The sequence below is a fragment of the Hyla sarda genome, chromosome 1 (assembly GCF_029499605.1).
Source record: "Hyla sarda isolate aHylSar1 chromosome 1, aHylSar1.hap1, whole genome shotgun sequence".
Classification (NCBI taxonomy): Eukaryota; Metazoa; Chordata; class Amphibia; order Anura; family Hylidae; genus Hyla; species Hyla sarda.
In genome coordinates this window covers 558,208,779-558,231,827 of record NC_079189.1, presented here as the reverse complement: position 1 = coordinate 558,231,827, position 23,049 = coordinate 558,208,779, and the positions used below count along the sequence as shown (strand labels likewise).

The following is a 23,049-nucleotide window of genomic DNA, read 5'->3' as shown; positions in this document are numbered from 1 at the left end:
TCCAGAATGTCATCAAAGTCAGCGAGAGAGCTGAACCTTTTAGGTGCTGGCTTAGTACGATGAAAGGATACTTCTGGATAGACATCCGAAGATCCTGGGTCCTCCAAGGGAAAGGTGTCTCTTATGGCTGTCACCAATGAGATCAACATAGAAATTGAGTCCGAGCGGTCCTCTGTGTCAGATGCCGGTTCGGAAGCCTCGTCCACTAGTTCACCAGGGGCATGTGAATGAGTAGAGGCAGTCTTTTAGAGGGCGATCCAGACCAGTACGTGGCTCTGGCGTGGCAGAGCGGTGACTCCGAGAACGTCCTCTAGAGGAGCGACGTTTGTGCCCAGATGATAGGGAGGGGTGGGACCCACGTCTATCCAAAGACTCAATGGAAGGGTCAGACGAGGCACCCCTAGCACGCTTGTGAGAGCGTGAGGTACGAGGGGACGAAGAGCGGGCCCTCTGAGGTCCTGAGCCGGGATGACCCCTTCAAAGCGGGCAGTTCGCTGAAGGCCTCAGCCACCGAACGGGAGACTTGGGACAAGTCAGCCATACACTGGGTCAGGGAAGAAACCCAGGCTGGAGGAGCGGCTGAACCCACTGGACCGAAGGGGCATCAGGGGGTCTAGGGGATCTAGGGGTCTCAGCGGAGCCAGGCATCTAGGTATTACAGTGCTTACAGGTATAGTAAGGCACTAAATTCCCAGGTTTCTGTTTAGAGGGACGAACAGCCCTGAGTACGGACATAAAGGGTTAAAAAGAAGGCAGGCACTTTCTCACCCAGATCTGTTTCCCTTACAGCTACAGTGAGGAGACATTGCTCCATGCAGCAGCTAGACTAATAAGGCCAGCCAATAGGGAGGGAGGGAGGGAGGGAGGGACGTGCCTAGCACGAAGTAACTGACCCCTAAACACAGAGAATCGCGCCCACGGCGCTGATTGGGCGCTGCTCCGCGCCTCTGAGAGCTCCCCCCGGTCAGTGGGTGGAGCTACAGCGTCGGGGAAGAAGTGTCATGGCGCCCGCTCCTTGTCCCGAGCGCCCATATAACTGTATATGCGCTCGGGGGAACGGCAGCCTCTGCCGGCGAAAAGAAAGTAAAACTGAGCAGGCGCAGAAGCGCCCGGCTCATAACAGCAGGCTGTGAAGAGAAAAATAATTCCGCGGCTGTGAAGAGAAAAATAAGCCGGTGCTGAAAGCGCTCGAGCAGAAAAGTGCCGCGGCTGACAGCCGCATATTAGGCGCTCAGTAGTGTCCACAACACACACACAATAAAGGAATTTTTGTAATATATGCCCCCTTAGTAAAACTGCTCCCCCAGCAAATGCATCCCCTGTTAAAAATTTTTTAAAAAAGCCCCAAAAACTGAGGTGGGCCAAAACAGGGGTCTCCAGAGGTTGCGACGCTGTACCTGTGGAAAAAGGTACTTGCCTCAGTCAGAAGAACTTACATAATGGAGTCTTCAGTGAAGTCTTCAGCCAGCTTATGGTCGCTGCATCACGCCTAGCTGCTATGCGCGAGCGAGGCGAGCAGAGAAATAGGTGGACCCGGACCCGTGAGGTACCACCCAGGCGCTGACCGTTGGCGAGGGGGGGGGGGGTTAACAGCGCATATACGCAATGTCTGTGCCCCCTTACTCGCAATGGGGAAACAGGGAACCGCAGTCCCGAAGTCCCCACCTGAAAACAGAAAAGAAAAGGAATTAAAGACTAACACGTCCCTATACTATGAAAACAAAAAATCAGAAGACCTGGTCTGGAGCAATCCAGACCACGTCCACCTCCTTCAGACACTAAGCTTAAACTGACTAGCTCAGAGCCTGGAGGCGGGTATATCCTGCTGGGAGGAGCTGACTTTTTTTATTACCATAATGTCACACCTCCTAGAGACAGCAAGATACACCCACGGTCTGTGTCCCCCAATGGAGCCGATAGAGAAATGTTCAGTATATATGAGGATGTGCAGTGTATACAAGTAATGGTGCAGAATTTTCAGTATATATGAGAGGATGTGCAGTGTATACAAGTAATGGTGCAGAATGTTCGGTATATATGAGGATGTGCAGTGTATACAAGTAATGGTGCAGAATGTTCAGTATATATCGGAGGATGTGCAGTGTTGCGGTGAGTAACTCTGCAGGATGTGCTATGTGGGGGCGAGCAACTGTGCAGGATGTATGTAGTGTACATTGCATTTAAAGCGCAACGGTCATGAAATCTTGGTGCAATAACCTGCACACAGCCTTTGTACTGTGTGCAGGTGGTGGGTATAGCAATGTTTTTACCTAATATTTGCAGGCTTTCATGACCACAAAAAAATGCTTTTGATCAGAGCCACTGACAGTCGGATAGTCATGGCGCGGGGTATGGGATGCCCCGCCGCCGCCACACCCACCCCCTGTATGTCAGCACTGGGACCGCTGTGTGATTGACACACAGGTCCCAGCACATGCGTCCTTCAGCTAATCTAACGTGCGCTTTTCTATGTGTCATCCAGATAGCACTTCAGCTGGGGGAGCGAGCGCTTGCTGGATGACACACAGCGGTGCGCACGTTAGATTATCTGAAGGGCGCATGCGCTGGGACCTGTGTGTCAATCACACAGCGGTCCCAGTGCTGACATGCAGGGGGTGGGTGTGGCCCGCGCCATGACTATCCGACTGTCAGTGGCTCTGATCAAAAGCATTTTTTGTGGTCATGAAAGCCTGCAAATATTAGGTAAAAACATTGCTATACCCACCACCTGCACACAGTACAAAGGCTGTGTGCAGGTTATTGCACCAAGATTTCGGTACTGCTCCTCGGGCCTCTCTGTGCACGGTACTGCTCCTCGGGCCTCTCTGTGCACGGTACTGCTCCTCGGGCCTCTCTGTGCACGGTACTGCTCCTCGGGCGCCTCTGTGCACGGTACTGCTCCTCGGGCCTCTGTGTGCACGGTACTGCTCCTCGGGCTTCTGTGTGCACGGTACTGCTCCTCGGGCTTCTGTGTGCACGGTACTGCTCCTCGGGCCTCTGTGTGCACGGTACTGCTCCTCGGGCCTCTGTGTGCACGGTACTGCTCCTCGGGCCTCTGTGTGCACGGTACTGCTCCTCGGGCCTCTGTGTGCACGGTACTGCTCCTCGGGCCTCTGTGTGCACGGTACTGCTCCTCGGGCTTCTGTGTGCACGGTACTGCTCCTCGGGCCTCTCTGTGCACGGTACTGCTCCTCGGGCTTCTGTGTGCACGGTACTGCTCCTCGGGCCTCTGTGTGCACGGTACTGCTCCTCGGGCCTCTCTGTGCATCGTACTGCTGCAAGCCTTGTTGCAGGTGCCACAGGACAAATGACATTTACATGGCCCCAACCTTTTTGGAATAAACCCCTGACTTTGATGTGACTTTAAAATACACATTCAGTGTTAACACAAAGTAATGATGTAACTAAAAGCGAACTTGTCCTTTTTCTTCTGGAATAGGTTCTTATTATCGGCGGGGGTGTAGCTGGTCTGGCTGCTGCGGGAGCTGCTAAATCTATGGGTGCCATCGTTCGTGGATTTGATACCAGGTAGGAAATAGAAAAATATGTTTGCGTTCAGAAATATAGAAAAATATACCTGAGATCAAAAAGTTGTATATTTCCTATGAATAATATACTTTAGAAATAGTATCACCCTATTGTAGGCTCAGTAGCTTGTTGAGTGCCCTAAGACAATGTTTTCCAAACAGTACATCTCCAGCTGTTGTAAAACTACAACTCCCAGCATGCCAAGACAGCCAAAGGCTGTCCGGACATGCTGGGAGTTGTAGTTTTGCAACAGCTGGAGGCACACTGTTTGGAAAATGCTGCTCTAAGACATCGGAATGTGTGAATATGCTGTATAAGTGCATAAAATCCTCCCTTTTAAAGGAGTACTCTGCCCCTAGACATCTTATCCCCTATCCAAAGGATAGGGAATAAGATGTCTGATCGCCGGGGTCCTGCCGGGGGGCAGGGCGTGATGTCACACGGGGGCGTAGTCGTGACGTCGAGCTCTTCCGTCCCCGTGGTCAGGAGGAATTAGCCAGAGAACCTCCAGCGCTTCCGGAAGCAGTTACAGGTGGGTGCTGCTTGCTATATTGCGGAGGTCCCCAGCGGCGGGACCCCAGCGATCTGACATCTTTTCTCCTATCCTTTGGATAGGGGATAAGATGTCTAGGGGCGGAGTACCCCTTTAAAGATTAGGTTCCTGATTTCTTATTGCATTCACTCTAAGGTTACAGAATATAACCCGCGGACAAGCTTTGTGGTCCAGTTTATGACTGTTTCCCTTTGTATGATGCAGGGCTGCGGCTTTGGAGCAGTTTAAGTCTCTTGGGGCTGAACCTCTGGAGGTGGACTTAAAGGAGTCTGGAGAGGGACAGGGCGGATATGCTAAAGAAATGTCCAAGGAGTTTATAGAAGCGGAAATGAAGCTCTTTGCCAAGCAGTGTCAAGACGTGGATATTATCATCACGACGGCCCTCATTCCAGGTATACAGTGGTCCCTCAAGTTACAATATTAATTGGTTCCAGGACGACCATTGTATGTTGAATCCATTGTATGTTGAGACCAGAACTCTATGGAAACCTGGTAATTAGTTCTAAAGCCCCAAAATGTCATCCAAAAATAGGAAAAAGTGAGGATTAAAGAAAAATAAGTAGATAACTAATAGAGATAAAGCAAATCATTACATATAAAAGTAATAAAGATCTGCTGGGAGCTGTAATCACTGTCTATGTCAGTGTTTCCCAAGCAGGGAGCCTCTAGCTGTTGCAAAACTACAACTCCCAGCAAGCCCGGACAGCCAAAGGCTGTTCGGGCATGCTGGGAATTGTAGTTTTGCAACAGCTGGGGGCACCCTGCTTTGGAAACACTGGTCTATGTAGAGGACAGGAGCTTCTTCGGGGTCCTGTACAGTACACACAGTGTCCTAAAAAAGTAACATGGAGTCGCCCTCACCTGGTGTCCAAAGGAGCAGCTAACCCTGGTACAGGTAAAGAATACAGAACATGTAATACCTCCTTTTACTGTAGGGGGCGCTACCAGACATCAGTCAGTGCATACACTTCAGTAATACAGGGATTTTTACCAGTAAATTGCCCATTCTGATTGGTCAGTTCTCTCGGCCATTGACAAGTTTCACAGATCTGGACTGTCTTTGTTCAGATTTCATTGTATGTTGAGTCTGGTTTCAACTTACAATGGTCCAGAAAAGACCATTGTATGTTGAAACTATTGTATGTTGAGGCCATTGTAAGTTGAGGGATCACTGTACTTGTGAAGGTGGAGAATGGCTTCCATACGTGATCAATATTAAAGGGGTATTCCAGTGAAAAACATTTTTTTCATATCTACTGGCTCCAGAAAGTTACACAGATTTGTAAATTACTTCTATTAAAAAATCTTAATCCTACCAGTACTTATCAGCTGCTGAAGTTTAGTTGTTCTTTTCTGTCTGACCACAGTGCTCTCTGCTGACACTTTTGTCTGTCTCAGGAACTGTCCAGAGTAGGAGCAAATCCCCACAGCAAACCTCTCCTGCTCTGGACAGTTCCTGAGACAGACAAAGGTGTCAGCAGAGAGCACTGTTGTCAGACCGAAAAGAACAACTCAACTTAAGCAGCTTATAAGTACTGGTAGGATTAAGATTTATTATCTATGTATTTTAGTCTCACCTATCGCTGTAATACTGTACTGATCACTTTCCAGCAGCCTGTTACTTATTATCACAGACAGAACAGGTCTCAGCTTAGTTTTAACCCTAGTGGCCAGCATTAAAACTTCAGGATTTCAGGATTGTTTTAAAAGAAACCTGTCTTTAGATTTTTTCACATATATAAACTTTAGCAACAATCTACTTCCTTACCATACCTGGGAGACATTCCTGCCAGAAGTCATGGTGAAGATATGCAATATAAAAAGGTGTCCCCTGCCAGCCTGTGCGTAGTCCCCTAGTCTTGTCTGCTTCGGCTGTAATCCCGCCTCCTAAGTTATTGACAGTCCACGGCCCATGTCATCTTTCTGCTTTGTCCGCTTATGGAGCAGAGCGGTGACTAGGGCTGTCAATCATGCTGAGGGGGTGGGATTACAGACAGATTTTTTTTTTAAAGAGCTGAGGCAAGTGCTCTCGAATCACCCAAAGTGCAAGAAAAAGTGCAAACGTGTCACACTAAAAAAATGTGCACAAAGGATGCGGTCTATCGCGAAGTCCTTCTCCAACAGGAGAGAGGCCCCCAACAAACCTACCCATCACCTCCGGGCCAAAAGGCACCTGCAAGGATCCAGGTTCGATGTCCCGTTTCGCCGAAGCTACTAAGGGGCCGAAAATGCTCCTGGCTTCAACCTAGGCGTTAACCAAGGTATCAGCCAAGGAGCCGTATACTGGTGGCATCTTGAACAAAGCCAAGAAGCCCAGGGGTTGCAGGGAGGTGAGGAACCTGATGGCCACACACACCTCTCCTAGACCACCTGGAGGGACACCCAGAAGGGCTACCGCATCCTGACAATCCTGTGTACAAAGAAAAACATGAAATGTAGCACAGTGACATACAAAAAAAGATAAGTGGACGAGTGCAGATATGATGCCTGGTCTATAAAAATGTCCCTGATCCTAGCCAGAAGGCCGGGATACCAAGGGTGAGGGCCAAAGGTGAAGAGTAATGGTGCAGTGCTTTCACTCAGTGAGTTATAACACCCAGTGAGTTTCGGCACCTCAGGGTCACCACTCCCCGAGGCACAGAAGTACCTCAGCTCTACACCCCCCCAATCTCATGGCGAGACCCGGAGGAAACTGGTCACATCAGGACAGCCGTCGAGCTGATTCCTCAGAACCAGCCCCGGAACACCCTGGTACACCTGCCCCCTCCATGCAGCACCCATCCTACATCAATGGCCAAAGACTAAACCACTGATAAGAACAGATACTACACTTGATATTAGCCAAAAAGCGGTTTGATTACAGCCAGAGTAGACAGGACTAGCAGAGGATGGCTCCCTGCCCAGGGGATTGTTTACAGGCTGGCGGAGGACACCTTTCAAGCTACATATCCTCTGCATTAGAGATGAGTGAAGTTACAGTGATTCGATTCGTCATGAACTTTTCCTCCCTGGCAGGATATACCCGCCCACTGGAAGTGCGGTAATCAGTTTTAGCTTAGTGTCAGTAGGAGGCAAGACACAAGTCTGGAGTTTTCCAGACCTGGTCTTTTTCTTGTTTTATAGTTAGGCATGTCTAGTTAGTTCATTCCTTTTATTTTCCGTTTTCAGGTGGCACTACCTGTTCCCCCTTACGCGATGAAGGGGCACAGGTCGTAGAGTATGTGCTGTTAGCCCCTTCTTGCCAACGGCCAGCACTAGGGGTAGTACCTTGGGTCCCGGTCCCCCCCATAGTCCCTGCTCCCCCCCCCCCCCCCTCTTCTTCCCTTTCCAGTGATCAAGCAAGGATCCTTTCTTTATTCTGCTGTGGGACTGTGCTTCCTCTCAGCAGGGTCCGGCAGGGGTTAACACATGGGGACAGGGGAGCCTTAGGAGTTAATGCATGCATGCCGACATGATTTTACTGTAGGGAGCCGGGTGAGCAGTGCTCTGCTGCGTTCTCTCAATGAAGCTGGCACCTACTGAATTCCCTGCGCTGATCCTCTGTAGGGGGCCCGCATTTTCTTTATCTCCCCTTCCTCCTGCAGCAGTTTTCCTTGTCGCCCGGCACCTTCTCCCAGTGCTGGCCGCAGAGTAGCTCAGGCGGCCGGAGCGCGGGGGTACTATAAATTTAGGCTGCAGCTTCGGCCTGTACGTTTGGGCGCGAGCTTCGCCCACTTCCCCCTCAGGCGGCAAGCTTTTACAGGACTCCATCCCTCCTCTCCCGCCAGCCTATTGTGTTCCATCTCTGGCTGGGGTCATCCCATGGGTCATCCCCATCACGCGATGCAAGTACAAAGCTTCTCAGGGGTGCTCTGTGCCCTCTAGTGGCTGTATACTGCATTGTTGTCAGCATTTTTTTTTTCTCTTGAGAGTGTTAGGCTCCCCTCTAGTGGTCTAATGTAGTTATTACAGCTACATAGTTTTTTCTATGTCCCTTCCTGTTGCTCTTGGAGTTCCCCCCCCCCCCCCCCCAGGTTCCTTACCTTTTTAGTATGCCTTTAGGGCATACTTGGCGATTTTCGGTCTGTTGACTAAGATCAAGTGTAGTATCCGTTTACCATCTGATATGTCCTCTATTCAAGAACATATATTAATTAGGTTTTTCCGAACGGGGGCCGATTTTGAAGCTCTCTTTTGTCGCCCTAGGCGTCTGACTGATAGGGCAGTTTCTGCTGGTTCAGTACATCCCACATACTGGAATGCTTAGCCTTTGGTCAGAGTATTGTGGCACAAGCCCTGTACACTCTGTTCTTTTCAGCTTAATATCTGCTGGGCTCGTTTTCTGGGACTGTATATGGGGGCCGCTTTATTGTTTCAATCATCCTGTACAGCTGATATGGCAGTTTACATTGAGTCGTTTGAGATATTCCACTGGCATACCTACTCTCGGCAGAGTTCTCACTCTGTCAGGGAGCGTATGCGACTCGCTGTGGCAGGTTTGTTGCCAAGGGTTTCACGATCCCTTGAAGGATAGCGGTAGAGAACAGTCACTGACTGTTACCCCGGTGAGTGCCATGCAATGACATGTTGGTCATGTCCGCCGGTTCTTGTAACATGTGCATACTATATTCCCTCCTCTTCAGGCTGCCGCAGCTAGTGCCCCGGTTCCCCTTGTCCAGTGCGAGGTCTCCGTGGAAGTGTCTTTGCGTGGTTGTGTACTGGACCTGCTGTCATTCCATTAGTCTCTCCTGTCGCTCATCTCACAACTGCCGCATCCGCGGCTGGATAACTCTACCCCACTTCTAGTGCGAGGTGTCCACTGGAGTAACCAGTTGTCTACTATGGATCCATACCAGTAAGACGTACAGTGGTCTGCACGGTTTTCTCCTCCACCTCTCTCTCTTATCCAAGGGCTGATGTATCGGCGTCTGGAGTTCCGGTACCTCACTGCTAGTGCACTTCCCACTTTTGCAGCCTGGCTCTCTCCCGTTTTCTTGGTTATTTACTGCTGCACATGCAGCCATGGCACTCACTTCTGTTGAAGGAGCTTATGCAATCATGCCCGCCTCGACAGCCGGTCTAGCAAGGCTAGTCGGATGCGCAACCCGGCACTTGCTATACCCCGACGACACTGGGACAAATGGTAATCTGTTTGTGTCGGGTTTTTGATGAAAATCCAGTATATGTCAGCATAAAAGGTCCTCAGAGATTCTCCCTCTCTACCCCGACGGCACGGGGAATGGTGTGAGAGTGGGATGGAGGTCCTGTGCTTAAGGCTTCTTACTGTATTTTCCGGTATAAGGTTGAGATATTTGTCAATATCTGTAGAGATGGGTCCCAATCTTTGTGCATGCGTGCAGTCTTGGACCAGACGCGTTTCGGGGAGCCTTGTCCCCTTTTTCAATGGTGAGAAAGGAAAAGACTGAATGCTCGTGGTTGAAAATAGCAGTCTTATATAGCCAGTTTCAAGTAAGTTACAAACTCCGGTTTGGGATTTTACCCGGAGGTGAATAGGCTAATTAAGGCTAGCACGCTTGTTAGACACCAAGGGAAAATATGGAAAATATGAGACAGAAAAAATAGGAAAAAAAGGCAGATAAAGGTGGGTAGAGAAAATAGAGATAGTATGGGCAAGCTGGTATAGATATGAGGTATGTATGTTAAGTCTGAATAAGCACAAAATTCATGAAATTGCATAAGATATATACAATTGGGCTGTGTAAAATATGGCATACACTTCTTCCCTGACCTAATGCGGGCGATGGGATATGTAGAAGCTTTAGTGATGTAAGAGGAGGAATTTTTTAGAATGAAAAAATAAAAAAATAAAATGTAAGTAAAAATTTAAGGGACTTACTAAAATTATCTGTAAATCATGTCTATGGGTTAGGCTAGAACAGTGTCATCCAATGACGAGCAACCAAGAAAAGGAGATTTTTTTGTACTCGCCGTAAAATCTTTCTTGTATCCAGCCATTATTCCTTTTTGCCCGGATCCTCTTTTCCTGTTCTTTTTTATTTTTTTTATTTATTTATTTTTTATATATCTGGGGATTCCTTCCTAGGGTCCTTTTGGACATATTTCTTTCTTGGCTTCTCCTACTTCTTTGTGACAAAACTAATTACCTCACTTCCAGTGGGCGGGTATATCCTGCCAGGGAGGAGCCGACTTTTTTATTTTTTTCCTTCGTGTCAGCGCCTCCTAATGGCAAGAGCATATAGCAATCATTAACCAATATAAATGATGGGAGATGCACAGTGTTCAAACCCTTACAAGGGTTAGTGGGTGCCCATCCTCAAGCTTGACCAAGGCAAACGTATCAAATAGAAGAAGTGGAAGACGGCACTCCGGTATTGGTGTCCAAATTCAAAGAAGGTGGTTTATTGATCCCAATACATACAGAATGATGCAACGTTTCGACCTAACAATAAGGTCTTTATCAAGCACAGTGAAATAAGGAGCAAACAAGTGTTATATAGGGTCACCAATTGATGACATCATAAGGAGGAGTTAACCTCAGAGGTGGGGGGAGTTACCCTCAAAGTGACAATGGGTGTGTTCAAAAATGACATAAATAAACACAACATAGTGAAATAAACAATATCGTGTATATAAATAGAAAGTGTTACATAGTAATCCAATATACAGAGTTGCTAGAGAACATCCCGTTTCTCCGATCTTCATAACTAACAAAATTATTATACAAGTGACTTCTAATTGTCCAACCTGTACTCCGGTATAAACAATGTGGTCAGCCAATCCGGAGAGGGACCCGCATCCATGGTGTGTGCGCTTGTAGCCGGCTTGTAAACAAAGCAAACGCGCATGTCCAACGGGACCATGCGCCGGAAGTTACGTCCATTCACAGGATGATGCGCCAATAAGTGCCAAGTTGCACGGCGCATGCGTGCTGTGCAGAACCAATATCCCGGCGGCCATTACAAGTATGGGCAGTACCTTCTTTTCTGTACTTGCGCAGTGTGTTGGCACGCTCCGGGTCCGGCATTATACATTCTGGCAACCATTGGCTAACACAATCTCTAGGGCAGAAAGAGCATAAAATAAGCATGGGTCATAAACCAATCGTGTGAAGCAAACAAACAAAGTCATTAATCTGGTCATGAGGGTAATATTGGTACTGGCTTACTATGTTATGGATAGTGTATTACCATCCATTTCCCATGGTCCGGTGTCCGGGGAAACTAACAGTGACTAGGACCGCACTGAGGCGTATTCCCATTCCCAAAGTAACCCCATATCACACATTGTGCTCTGACCTTATATCCCTATTTTGACCAGATGACCACAATCATAAGACGCATTCAGGCGACCCAGCTCAAAAAATTAATTACAGTGCCCCTATGTGTAGCCCAAAAAGGTAATTACATTACTTATGGCGTCCCATCCTGTAAATTGACAAAAAAATAAATAAAGGTGTAAACTTCCAGAAGGATGAAAAAAATTTAATAAAATCATCTTGTAAAAAAGTGTATTATTCCAATGGATTATTTCGGGTTCCACTCCGGGTTGGGATGGCTCTGTAATATAAGAAAAAATAGAAAAAATGTCAATATCTGCATTATGAGGTAAATAATCCTCTAAAAATAATAAAACATACATAAAATAAATGTAAACCAACCTATCATGGAGAAACAATGTGTGTACTTTAAGTGGTCAAAATTGGGATCATTAAGCCTTATAAAAAAGGTTTCAAAGAGAAATCAATATTGAGCCCATTTGGTTGGAGACTGTTCAATTTGTCAATCCACCAAAGTTCTTTTTGTTTGAGCAATCTGCGTCTGTCACCACCACGTTTCGGTGGTGGAACATGATCAATCAGGACAATACGCATTTGATCAATAGAATGTTTAAATTCCACAAAATGACGTGGTACAGGTAATTCTATTTTTTTGGTCCTAATAGTAGACTTATGATTATTAAGCCATATCCTTGCCTCTGTGGTGGTTTCTCCAACATAAATCTTATTACAAGGACAGATTAGGACATAAATGATGAATTCTGACTTACATGTCATATGGTGTTTAATTGGAAATTTTTGGAAGTCATCGGGTGTGTAAAATTGTTACCTCTAATTAGCAATGAACAGTTTTCACAGTTCATGCATGGAAAACAACCTGGTTTGAGAACAGTTGCCAAACTGGGTTTATCCTTAGTGATGTCGGCTCTTACTAATTTATCTTGCAAATTCCTTGATCTACGATAAGAGAAGAGAGGAGTTGTCATAAGATGTGGGATATTCGCAAAGGAATTAGATATAATGGGCCAGTGTCTACGGATTATAGATGCAACCTGGGGGGGAACGATAGTTGTATGTGGATACAAACGGGATTCTGTCAATATTGTCCCGTTCTTTGGGTTTTGGCTGGATGAGATCAATTCTATTTAGGGTCCTCACTCTTGTTTTGTGTTGTTCTATCAATTTTTTAGGATAGCCTCTATGGGTAAATTTATCCCATAGAGGCTATCCTAAAAAATTGATAGAACAACACATCATCCTGTGAATGGACGTAACTTCCGGCGCATGGTCCCGTTGGACATGCGCGTTTGCTTTGTTTACAAGCCGGCTACAAGCGGACACACCATGGATGCGGGTCCCTCTCCGGATTGGCTGACCACATTGTTTATACCGGAGTACAGGTTGGACAATTAGAAGTCACTTGTATAATAATTTTGTTAGTTATGAAGATCGGAGAAACGGGATGTTCTCTAGCAACTCTGTATATTGGATTACTATGTAACACTTTCTATTTATATACACGATATTGTTTATTTCACTATGTTGTGTTTATTTATGTCATTTTTGGACACACCCATTGTCACTTTGAGGGTAACTCCCCCCACCTCTGAGGTTAACTCCTCCTTATGATGTCGTCAATTGGTGACCCTAGATAACACTTGTTTGCTCCTTATTTCACTGTGCTTGATAAAGACCTTATTGTTAGGTCGAAACGTTGCATCATTCTGTATGTATTGGGATCAATAAACCACCTTCTTTGAATTTGGACACCAATACCGGAGTGCCGTCTTCCACTTCTTCTATTTGATAGCAATCATTAACGGTGTCCCCCAATGAAGGCTACGAGAAAGATTTTACGGCGGGTACAAAATATCTCCTCCTTTTTTGCAGTATTTTTTTATTTTATTTTTTTTTTACTTTTGCAAACTTACAAAGAAATGACCAGTCTTTAATTTTAATGGCCGGTTTATTTGAACATTGAGGGGCAGAAAAAAAAAAAAAATTAAAATCCAGCAAAACTCCATTTAAAATAAGATATAAATTAATTTGCATTTTTTAAGTATTTGATCCCCTATCAATCAGACAGATTTCTGGCTCCCAGAAATCCATTTCTGATCTGTTCCTGGTTTTGCATTTAATAATTGCTATTAAAAACCTGAACATGTGAACACAGCCTAAAAGACACCTCTCCACAAAATCAATCGATAAGATTCCTTACAGGTTACAATAGGAAGTGGTAAACATGCTGTGTTATTTATACAGGTAAGAGAGCACCCATCCTGTTTCGAACAGACATGATTGAATTAATGAAAGAAGGTTCAGTTGTGGTGGATCTTGCCTCAGAAGCTGGGGGAAACATTGAGACTACCAAACCCGGGGAACTGTATGTTTATAAGGTAGGTCACCTGTACACATTATTATAGGATTGTGACTTCCAGATTATAATTTTTTTAAGCAAATGACAATATGGTCTGGTTGACTCTGCCATAGTGATCTTTCTCTCCATAAACATTTTTTTTCTCTAGGGAATCACACACGTCGGCTACACTGATTTGCCAAGCCAATTGGCCACCCAAGCTAGCACTCTGTACTCCAATAACATCATAAAGCTGTTGAAGGCCATCAGTCCAGACAAGGAGAACTTCCACTATGAGATCAAGGACCAGTTTGATTATGGAACAATGGATCACGTCATCAGAGGCACAGTGGTTATGAAGGTAAGTGCTCACTAGCAGAAGTATTACTGTCTGTAAAACCTTCGCAGTACATTAGGCATGCCTATCTGATCACTCTTGCGTCCCAGCCCCCTTTGGCTGACATACAGGGCTCTGTACATTGGTCAAGGAGGGAGCTTGAGGTGAGGACAATCAAGGCCTCTGCCCCGCCTCCTTGACACTTGGCTGAGAAAAAAAAGCAATGTTATAAGTTTAACAACCAGCATCAGCTCTAGGAAAGGTACAGATTGCTTTTATATCCTGACAGTGTTTTCCAAACAGTTTGCCTCCAGCTGCTGCATAACTACAACTCCCAGCATGGCCGGACAGCCGAAGGCCTTTGCACAAGGTGGAGGGACACTATTTAGAATACACTGCCCTGACAGCTTTGTCTGCATCCTTTAGAAGCAAATACAGCTGAAAGATTCCCTTTGAATCTTGGAACCACCCCTTTAAATGGAATTTATAGCCTAGATGTTTTTAATTTACTGATTATTGCCATAAATATATATATATATATATATATATATATATATATATATATATATATATATATATATATATATATATATATATATATATATATATATATATATAGAGGGAGAGAAAAAGAGGATGGTCGCAGCACTCAAAGTAAGTGAAAAAATGGTGGCTTTATTCCATACAAAAACAGCAGGCTGCTGTTTTTGTATGGAATAAAGCCACCATTTTTTTCACTTACTTGGAGTGCTGCGACCATTTTCTTTTTCTGCATTATGGGGTCCGTGACCGGGACCAACTGGCCGCTTGCACCAAACTCTACTGCATCTTTTTGCTTGGCTATGCTGCTTATGTTTTTTTTTTTTTTTTTTTTTTTTTTTTTTGCATGTGTATATATGTATATATTATAATTCTATAAAGGTTCTTCTGCAGTTGATTTGTACTTCTCCTTTGTAGAGCTCAGGCCTCATCTCCTTCCAACAGTGCATTCATTTTAATATTGAGTTGAAAGTACATAAGATTTTATTAAATGTCTCGGTGTAAGCCCACTAGGCACATTAATAACTGGCTGCCATCATGGCTGCCAGTGCCAAAGTCTAAGTATAGCCTGCGTTGTGTTCGGTCTAGGCCCGGGTGACGCAGACCTTCATTTCCTATCTGCTTTGTGTTTGTGCACAGTGTAATTGTATGGATCCCGTGCCAGTTCTGCTTTAATAAACTATTTTTGGTTGACGTGCAAAGCGTTCCAAAACAATTGTTTGCTCTTTTGTTTGAAAAAGCAGCGGGACATAACAATAACTCAGTAATAGGCAAACGCCAGGCCGTAAATCACAAGCGGCTAAGTTTTCACTGTTGTTTTAATGTGGCGCTGCCTCTTATTAAAATTAAGGGTGCAGACAGCTGAATATATACAAAGAACATGATATAATTTAGAAATTCCACTAATCTGGCACCATAAATGCTCAGATACTAGGATTTCAGGTTCTCCCTGTTGGGAGGCAGGATGGGGCTTTGGTCCAGTGAGGGTCTGGGGGAAAGCATCAAATAATATATAGCAATCTATTTAAAAAAAAAAAAAATAATGAAAAAAAAAAAAAAAAAAAAATGAAAATAAAGAAACAAACACTGCGTTCTTCTGTTTAACGTATACATTATTATAAAAAAATTTTTTTGGAGGGGGGGGCGGAAACATTTAGTACATTGTCAGATGTTAAAAACATGTTCCGCTGTATGTCATCTGTTTCCCATTGGTTAACATGTTTTTAAAAAGGACTGTTTTCCCCTTTTTTTGTGTGGAGGAAACGTACACAATACTAAGTCTTTGTGCTTTCAACGAAACAATGTATTTTAACGAAAAAGGTGAATTTATTTTATCTAATTGTAGAAAAAATAATACATAGTTCTGACATTTTTTGGGGGTTTTGTTTTTTACAACTTCAGAACTCCAGTTCTGGAAAACTGAAGCGTTATCTTTAGTATGTGGTTTAGTACTAATACAGTGAAAGCACATTTATATAGTATTTGCTATTATTTGTATCTCTTTCATGCATGTCTTTACCATGCGGGTTTACCAGGCCAGTTGTGTTGTAAAAATAAAACAATATGTGTGTGTTTTGGAAAGCATTTTTTTTTATAAAATTAAAAAATTTAACTTTTACTCTCCCTTAGGGACTCGAACATACCATATTAATGTATGTGAGATAACAGCTTAGATACCATGGTCGCTACGGACCGTGGCATCTAGAGGATAAAGTGGCTTAGATCAGAGTTATTTACTTTCCCAGCCATTAATATGTGTCTGTTAGCTGTACTTTGTTTAGGAAGCTGAAAACAGCTGAATGGGCTGTTTTTACCCAGTTTCCAAAACTTTCATTAACTTCTTTAGGATTTTTGTAAACTTTGTGAAACAGCCCATTTGGCTTTTTTCAGATTCATGGCCTGCCCTGGGGAGCCTCAATTTATTAGACATTTCTACAATATCCTGTGGCTGTACCCTAAATGTCAAGATTGGGACACCTCTTTAACAAATTAATGTCTGCAGTAAAATTCACCCCGTAGTTTAAGGCAGATTCAAGAATTTAGAAAGTTAGCAGCATTCAGGTAAAATTGTCCTACTTGGCATATACACAAATACAAAGTCCATTTGTCTGGCTGTCCAAAATTTTTATCTGGTTTGTATACTGGTTACAATCCTGAATACCACATTTGCAGTAATCCTTCTACACTACGGTATATTTATTAATCACCTTATAGAGGGATTATATAGTAAAGTGTCAATCTTTGCAGTCGATACTAAACTCTGTAAAGTGGTTAACACAATAGAGGACAGTGCGCTGTGTATAGTGGATAACACGATAGAGGACAGTGCACTGTTACAAATGGATGTGGATATGTTGGAAGCTTGGGGTGAGAAGTGGCAGGTGAGGTTTAACACTAATAAATGCAAGGTAATGCACATGGGGAGGAAAAATCTAGACTGGGAATATGTATTCAGTGGAAAAATACTAGGGATGACTGACATGGAAAAGGACCTAGGCGTTTGTCGCCAGCAAATTAAACTGTAGCAACCAGTGTTGGGCAGCTGCTGCCAAGGCAAATTAAATCATGGGGTGCATCAAAAGGGGCACAGATTCCCATGACAAGGAAATAATTCTACCACTGTACAAATCACTAGTCAGACCACACATAGAATACTGTGTACAGTACTGGGCACCAGTGTACAAGAAAGATATAGTGGAGCTGGAGAAGGGTTCAACGACGGGCAGCCATAGTAATACGGGGAATAGGAGGGCTACATTAACCAGAAATTAGTTTAGAAAAACGTAGCGGTAGGGGGGACCAAATAACTAAAGAGCAGAGATCTCTCCCATGAGAGACTATATCTATAACAAGGGGCATTCTCTACGCCTAGAGGAAAAAAGGTTTCTACACTAGCACAGACGGGGGTTCTTTAATGTAAGAGCAGTGAGACTGTGGAATTCTCTTACCGAGGAGGTGGTCATGGTGAACTCTGTAAAAGAGTTCAAAAGGGGCCTGGGTGCATTTCTGGAGAGTAATAACATTACAGGTTATGTATACTAAAACAATGATCCAGGAATTTATTCTGATGCCATGTTTGAAGTAGGGAAGGAATTTTTCACGAGCAAATTGGCATCAGTCTCATAAGGGTTGTTGTGGTGGTTTTTTGTTTTTTGCTTTTCTGTGGATCAACTCAGTACGGACACAATCGGGATATAGGTTTAACTTGAGAGACTTTTTACAACCTTATGAACTATGTATCCTGGCAAAGAAAAGTAGGTGGGCTGTTCAGGACCCTGTGTTCCTCACCTATGGAGTATGTGCCGCAGAAATGTTTGTTTCTAAATCTTCTCATTTTCCCTTTTATTGTAGGACGGGAAAACCATCTTCCCAGCACCACAGCCCAATAACATCCCAGTTGCAGCGCCTGTAAAACAGAAGTCTGTGGCTGAGCTGGAAGCTGAAAGGGCGGCTGCTGTTTCCCCTTTTAGGAAGACCATGACCAATGCCACGGCGTACACTGCTGGTACGGAATCACTTAACCTGACCTATTCCCCATATGAAGGGGATGAGGAGCATTTTCTTCAGATTTTTTTCTCTCCCCCCTAGGCCTTGGCACCCTGTTGAGTCTTGGCATTGCCTCTCCTCATTCTGCCTTTACCCAGATGGTGACAACATTTGGTCTGGCTGGTATTGTGGGTTACCACACTGTGTGGGGCGTCACCCCTGCCCTTCACTCCCCACTCATGTCCGTAACTAATGCTATCTCAGGTAAGTGCCTCTTTGTGTTTCATGCCGTCTAAGTATTTCTGTTGAGCTTTGTGCATTAACACTATAAAATGCATTAAGCTTTTCTGTGCACAAAGAGTCCCATTGGAAGCCTCATGTATGGATAATAGAAACTTTTGAACATTGTTTTGCCTTATAAAAAGCTGCTGCTAAATTACAGTAATTTTGTATTCAGAAATAAAAGGGGTATTCCCATCTCATCTGTTTAATTCCCAGGTCCCTTCTGGCCTGTTTATGGCCACCAGAGGCCTAAGTCCCATTGCTCTATAGACTGATATATTTTATTGGGAGAATTAGATAACAGTACTTTGTATGGGACGCCCATCACTTATTTGTAGAGCAGGTACAGCTGCACAGTCCATCTCATGCGTGCTGTCACTAGCTTTATCTAATGCACAGGCATTCTGATCTAAACCAGAGGACCCCTTAAAATGTTTTCCCTGAATTGATTGATTGAGTCTATTAGATCATTAAGTCCCAGTATTGCGCCTCTTGCTGTACTTTATACTCCACCTATGGAGGTAGCAAACAATCTGTATTTCTTTGCTCACCCGCTATCCCTTCCTTTGTATTAATGCCAGTTACTATGCATGGCCCATACTGTAAATGTTCCAGCCTCTTGTTCTAAACCCTGTTCATTACAAGTGATTTTATTAGCCAGCACTCCGCAGTGCAGTAATGTGCGTCGTGCTGGGGTGATCAGACCTCCTGCAGAGGAATGTGGTCTGTGAAACAGAGCCCGCTTATAAACCCTCGCTATAGCCGCAATTCTTTCTCTATCCCAATAAAAAAAAAATCCTTTTCGGGGGGAGTGAAAAAAATTTTACACAATGTGCTATAGCAATTTTTGTTACACATCTAAAAGATTTTACAATGTACACTGCCTTCTGGGCAGACTGGCAGCCTATTAGCCCGGGATGGATTTCTGTCCATGAAGTCCTAGTTCTGTGCCTGCTTTACGGACATTTATAAAGTTAAGTGAGCATTTACATGCATGTAGAGTATTTTTTATTTGCTGTAGTGTTTTCTGGGGAAGCTTGGATTATAAAAGCTAATAACCGTTCATAGAGCGGGTCTCCTGTTCAGCAGCCTGGTCTATTAGGCAAAGCAGAGAGCAGCTAATAAGAACGTCTCCCATGCTGGAGGATCTGGCATGTCCTATGAGATCTCCATCAAGAATTAAGGGGGCACGGAGCCGATATAGTGGTTTTCCCTTTGCACAAGGATGTTCCATTCCCCCAAGGTGCAGGGAAAACCTAGTGCAGTGCCTAATCTGCTGTGTGTGAGAAGTGAAATGTAAAAAATCAGCTCACCAACCACTCCAACCTTCTATCAGATAGCACAACCTTGCATGTGGAGGCTCTGAGATGAACGCTGGGGCCGTGTCCCCAGGTGAGGCATTCAGCAGGAAAAGTGAAGACTTCCGGCTCCCAACAAAAGTTAAAATCCAAAATTTATTAGTGTTCCATGTTAAAATCCATGTGTAACATCTGGAAATAAAAGCATACAAATGAAACGTACCTAAGCATTTCACCTTGTTAACAAGTCTTAATCATGGGACTGGTTAATGGCACCGACATAACATTATATACCCTACATTTCCTCTGATGTCACGGCTGAAAGAGCACGCCCCTAGAAGAGGCATGGATATACTTTAGAGTACCTGGAGAATAATACTGCTTATAACATATAAACATAAAATGGCCGATTTCGAAGCTTGCTTCAGTAGCCCCATGCATTGACCCGATATGGCAGTATCTTCGGGTACAGTGCACCAAAAATATATGCTGGGCTCTTTTTTCTGGGACTGTATACGGGGGCCCCTTGGTCTCCATTGCCCTTTACGGGACCTGAGATGACACATTGCATTGTCAGTTGAGGTATGCCTCTGGCATACCTGCTTTCGCCAGGGTTCTCACTCTGTCAGAGACATTGGCGTGATTTCATGATCCCTTGGAAGATACCGGGCTTACAGTCAGGACTGTTTCTCCTCTACCACCAGTTGCCATAACATGTTTGCATGTCTGCAGGTGTTCTTGACGTGTACATACATTTTTCCCTTCTCCACATGCTGCCACATCCGCCGCTGCTGTCCCGGATCCCCACGTCCAGTGCGAGGTCTCCGTGGAAGTGTCCTTGCGTGGCCATGGATTGCACCTGCTCTCATTAGGCCAGACAGTAGTCTCACCTGTCACTCATCTTACAACTGCCGCGTCCACGGCTGGATTACCCCACTACTAGTGCAACGTGACCGCTGGAGTGCCCCGTTGTTTACATGGAACCATACCAGTAAGCCAGACAACGGGCTGCATGGCTTTCTCTGCCACCTGTCACTTCTCCAAGGGCTGATGTATCTGCGGCTGAAGTTACGATACCTCACTGCTAGTGCGTGGTGTCTGGTGGAGTTACCTGGCTTGTCCTGTGGACCCTATGCAGGGCGAAGGGGATATGATCCACGGTTCCTAAGCCTCCCCCCATCTCACAGGGTGATGAGGATTCTATTCATGGCTTCTAGGCTTCACTGCCCTTCCACATGTGTAAAAGGGGCACAGTTATTGCCTATCTGACTGTGTCCCCTTATCACCAGCGCCTGAAGGGGCACTTGTTACGCAAGACTGTTGTCTGCGCAGTTTCCGCAGTTGTCGGGCTCCCATCTCTGGGCTGCAGTGTGCATAGCTGTGGCTTCCCGTACCTCACTGTTGGTGTGCCAGAGGATTCCTGCAGGCACAAGGGACTGCTGCCAGTCAGCCAGTCATTAGACTGTATGGTCTCCTACACCTCTGGGTCGCCCATAAGATTGTCCGCACTCCTGTGCCCCACTGTCTGTGGGAGGGTTTGAAGGAGTGTTCCTGTGCACTCAGGAATCCTCCACCAGTCAGCCAGACGGCTGTCCCCTTAGTTTACTGACACATCGGGTCAACTACCATACACTTCCCACAGTGTGGGGCAAGTTCAGGTAACCCACTGCCTAGGCTTAGTTCCCAGTGGGTCTTCCCATGTTGCTCCATGGGCCCTCTGCAATGCGCCACATGCGGGTTCCTGGGGTTCCCGACTTTACCAGATCCCTCTCCACATGCCTGCTGCTCATGGCTTCAGGCTGGTAGCCCACTATTAGTGTGTGGTCCTAAATGCGGGACCCGGTGTGGCCCTGGTCCCTATGCCAGATAGCCAGACTGTGTCTGCATGGCTTTCTAATCCACCAGGTCACCTCCCCCATTCCTGCCGCTCCCGCGACTGCAGTCCCGTGACTCCTTCCATGTGAAGTTCCACAATGTGTGCCTCTATGGGTTCATGGGACATCTTCTGTGTCTGCATGTTTCCTGCCCCACATGCATCCCTCATATCTTGCATCTGTGACAGCAGTCCTGGTGTGTAGCACCATTAGGAGATGGGATGTGGGCACCTCCTGCAGGTTCCATTGCTTTTAATGGCTACAGGTGCACTCTGTTCCCTTTTTGTAAGAGTGCCACGTTGGTCTACTAGGGGCATGGTTGTGACACACCTTTTGGGTACTGAGTCTGTCTTCCATTCTGCCCTACTTTTGGATGTCTGCGGTTTCCTTCGTGTCTGCAGTTTTGTACCCCACTACATTTGAGAGGTAACCATGTCTGTGTCCCTACGTATGCCAACATCCTCTGCACGTGTAGAGCCCACCCTCCCTTCTGTTCGGTGTGGTGTGCCTTGGGCCTTCCTGTGATCTTGTTCTAAAGACCTGCGACCGTTGAGCACCTCTGTTCTGGCAGGGGGCCTGTTGGGGCGACATAGTCTCTTCTGGGTCCTGCCATTGCTCTCCTCCTCCCTTGGCGCAATCTCCCTCGAAGGATGTGTTTATCCTTCCCTTGACAGTGTCGGTTGTTCCACACTGACACCACAGTCTTCTAGAGTGACCTTCCTGTGCCCTGTACCTGGGAGTCTCTGCTGGGTTCCCTTCTGTTTTTTCCCGCCGTTCCCGTCCTGACGGGATGTTGCTTCGGAGTGCTCTGGACTTCTCGGACCGCTGGGGTCCAACTCTGGTTAGTCTCCTTGGATTGTACACTATCCTAGACTGCTGTGGTGTCCCTTCTTTTTTGGGTTTGCCCTCCTGGTTCTTTGGACTGTAGTGATAGTTGAGGTCTCGGGCATGGGTAGTGCACTTCTTCTTGTCTCGACACAGGAGTTTTTTTCCCAGAGCATTTGGCCGCCGTTGGGTTTCCTTCCCCTTCAAGTGTAAGTCTTCCAGGTGACTCAGGAACCTCCAGTTCCCATGTCTGTCGCTCCGGCATGATGGCCCTTCTTCAGGGTGTTCCTTTTTTGGCTGTTATTGCTTTCCGTCTCCTCCTTCGGGGTCCATGTACTCCCAAGATGGGCGGAGTTTGGGTCATCCAGATTACACTAATCAAGCTAATTTTGCCTTCTGGGTGCTTGCGGCGGGCGCCTGGGACAGCGGTTTTGGGTCTCCAGATGTTCGGGTCATCGCTCTTATGCTCCAGACCTCTCTCGAGCCGGTTTCCGTCTTTTTTCCAGTGGTTTTCTGGTCTCCACCTCCTGTGCTCGCCTTCTGCTCAGGCGTACGCTGCTCTCCCTGGTGTCTTTCCGCCATGTTCTCATGAATCAGTCAACTCTGGATGGGGTTTTCTTGTTGTGCCCTTTTTCCATTTTTGTTTCCCAGCCGGGCTAGCCCTCTGTCTGGTTCTGTGTTCCTTGGGGTTGACTTCCTACTTCCTTCCGGGATGGTTCTGGCCCAGCTGGCT

The 23,049-nt window shown here is 45.7% G+C and overlaps 1 protein-coding gene and 1 pseudogene across 1 annotated transcript in view; both read left to right on the top strand.

Annotated features, from left to right (window-relative positions):
- Positions 1-23,049, top strand: part of NNT (nicotinamide nucleotide transhydrogenase) — a 140,340-nt gene that overhangs the window by 42,550 nt on the left and 74,741 nt on the right. The window contains exons 6-11 of the mRNA XM_056542096.1: positions 3,440-3,528; positions 4,286-4,473; positions 13,581-13,714; positions 13,844-14,035; positions 17,903-18,056; positions 18,140-18,301. Coding sequence (XP_056398071.1) covers positions 3,440-3,528; positions 4,286-4,473; positions 13,581-13,714; positions 13,844-14,035; positions 17,903-18,056; positions 18,140-18,301 — 919 coding nt within the window. The remainder of the gene's footprint in view (positions 1-3,439; positions 3,529-4,285; positions 4,474-13,580; positions 13,715-13,843; positions 14,036-17,902; positions 18,057-18,139; positions 18,302-23,049) is intronic.
- On the top strand, positions 8,132-8,311 carry LOC130344297 (U2 spliceosomal RNA; annotated as a pseudogene).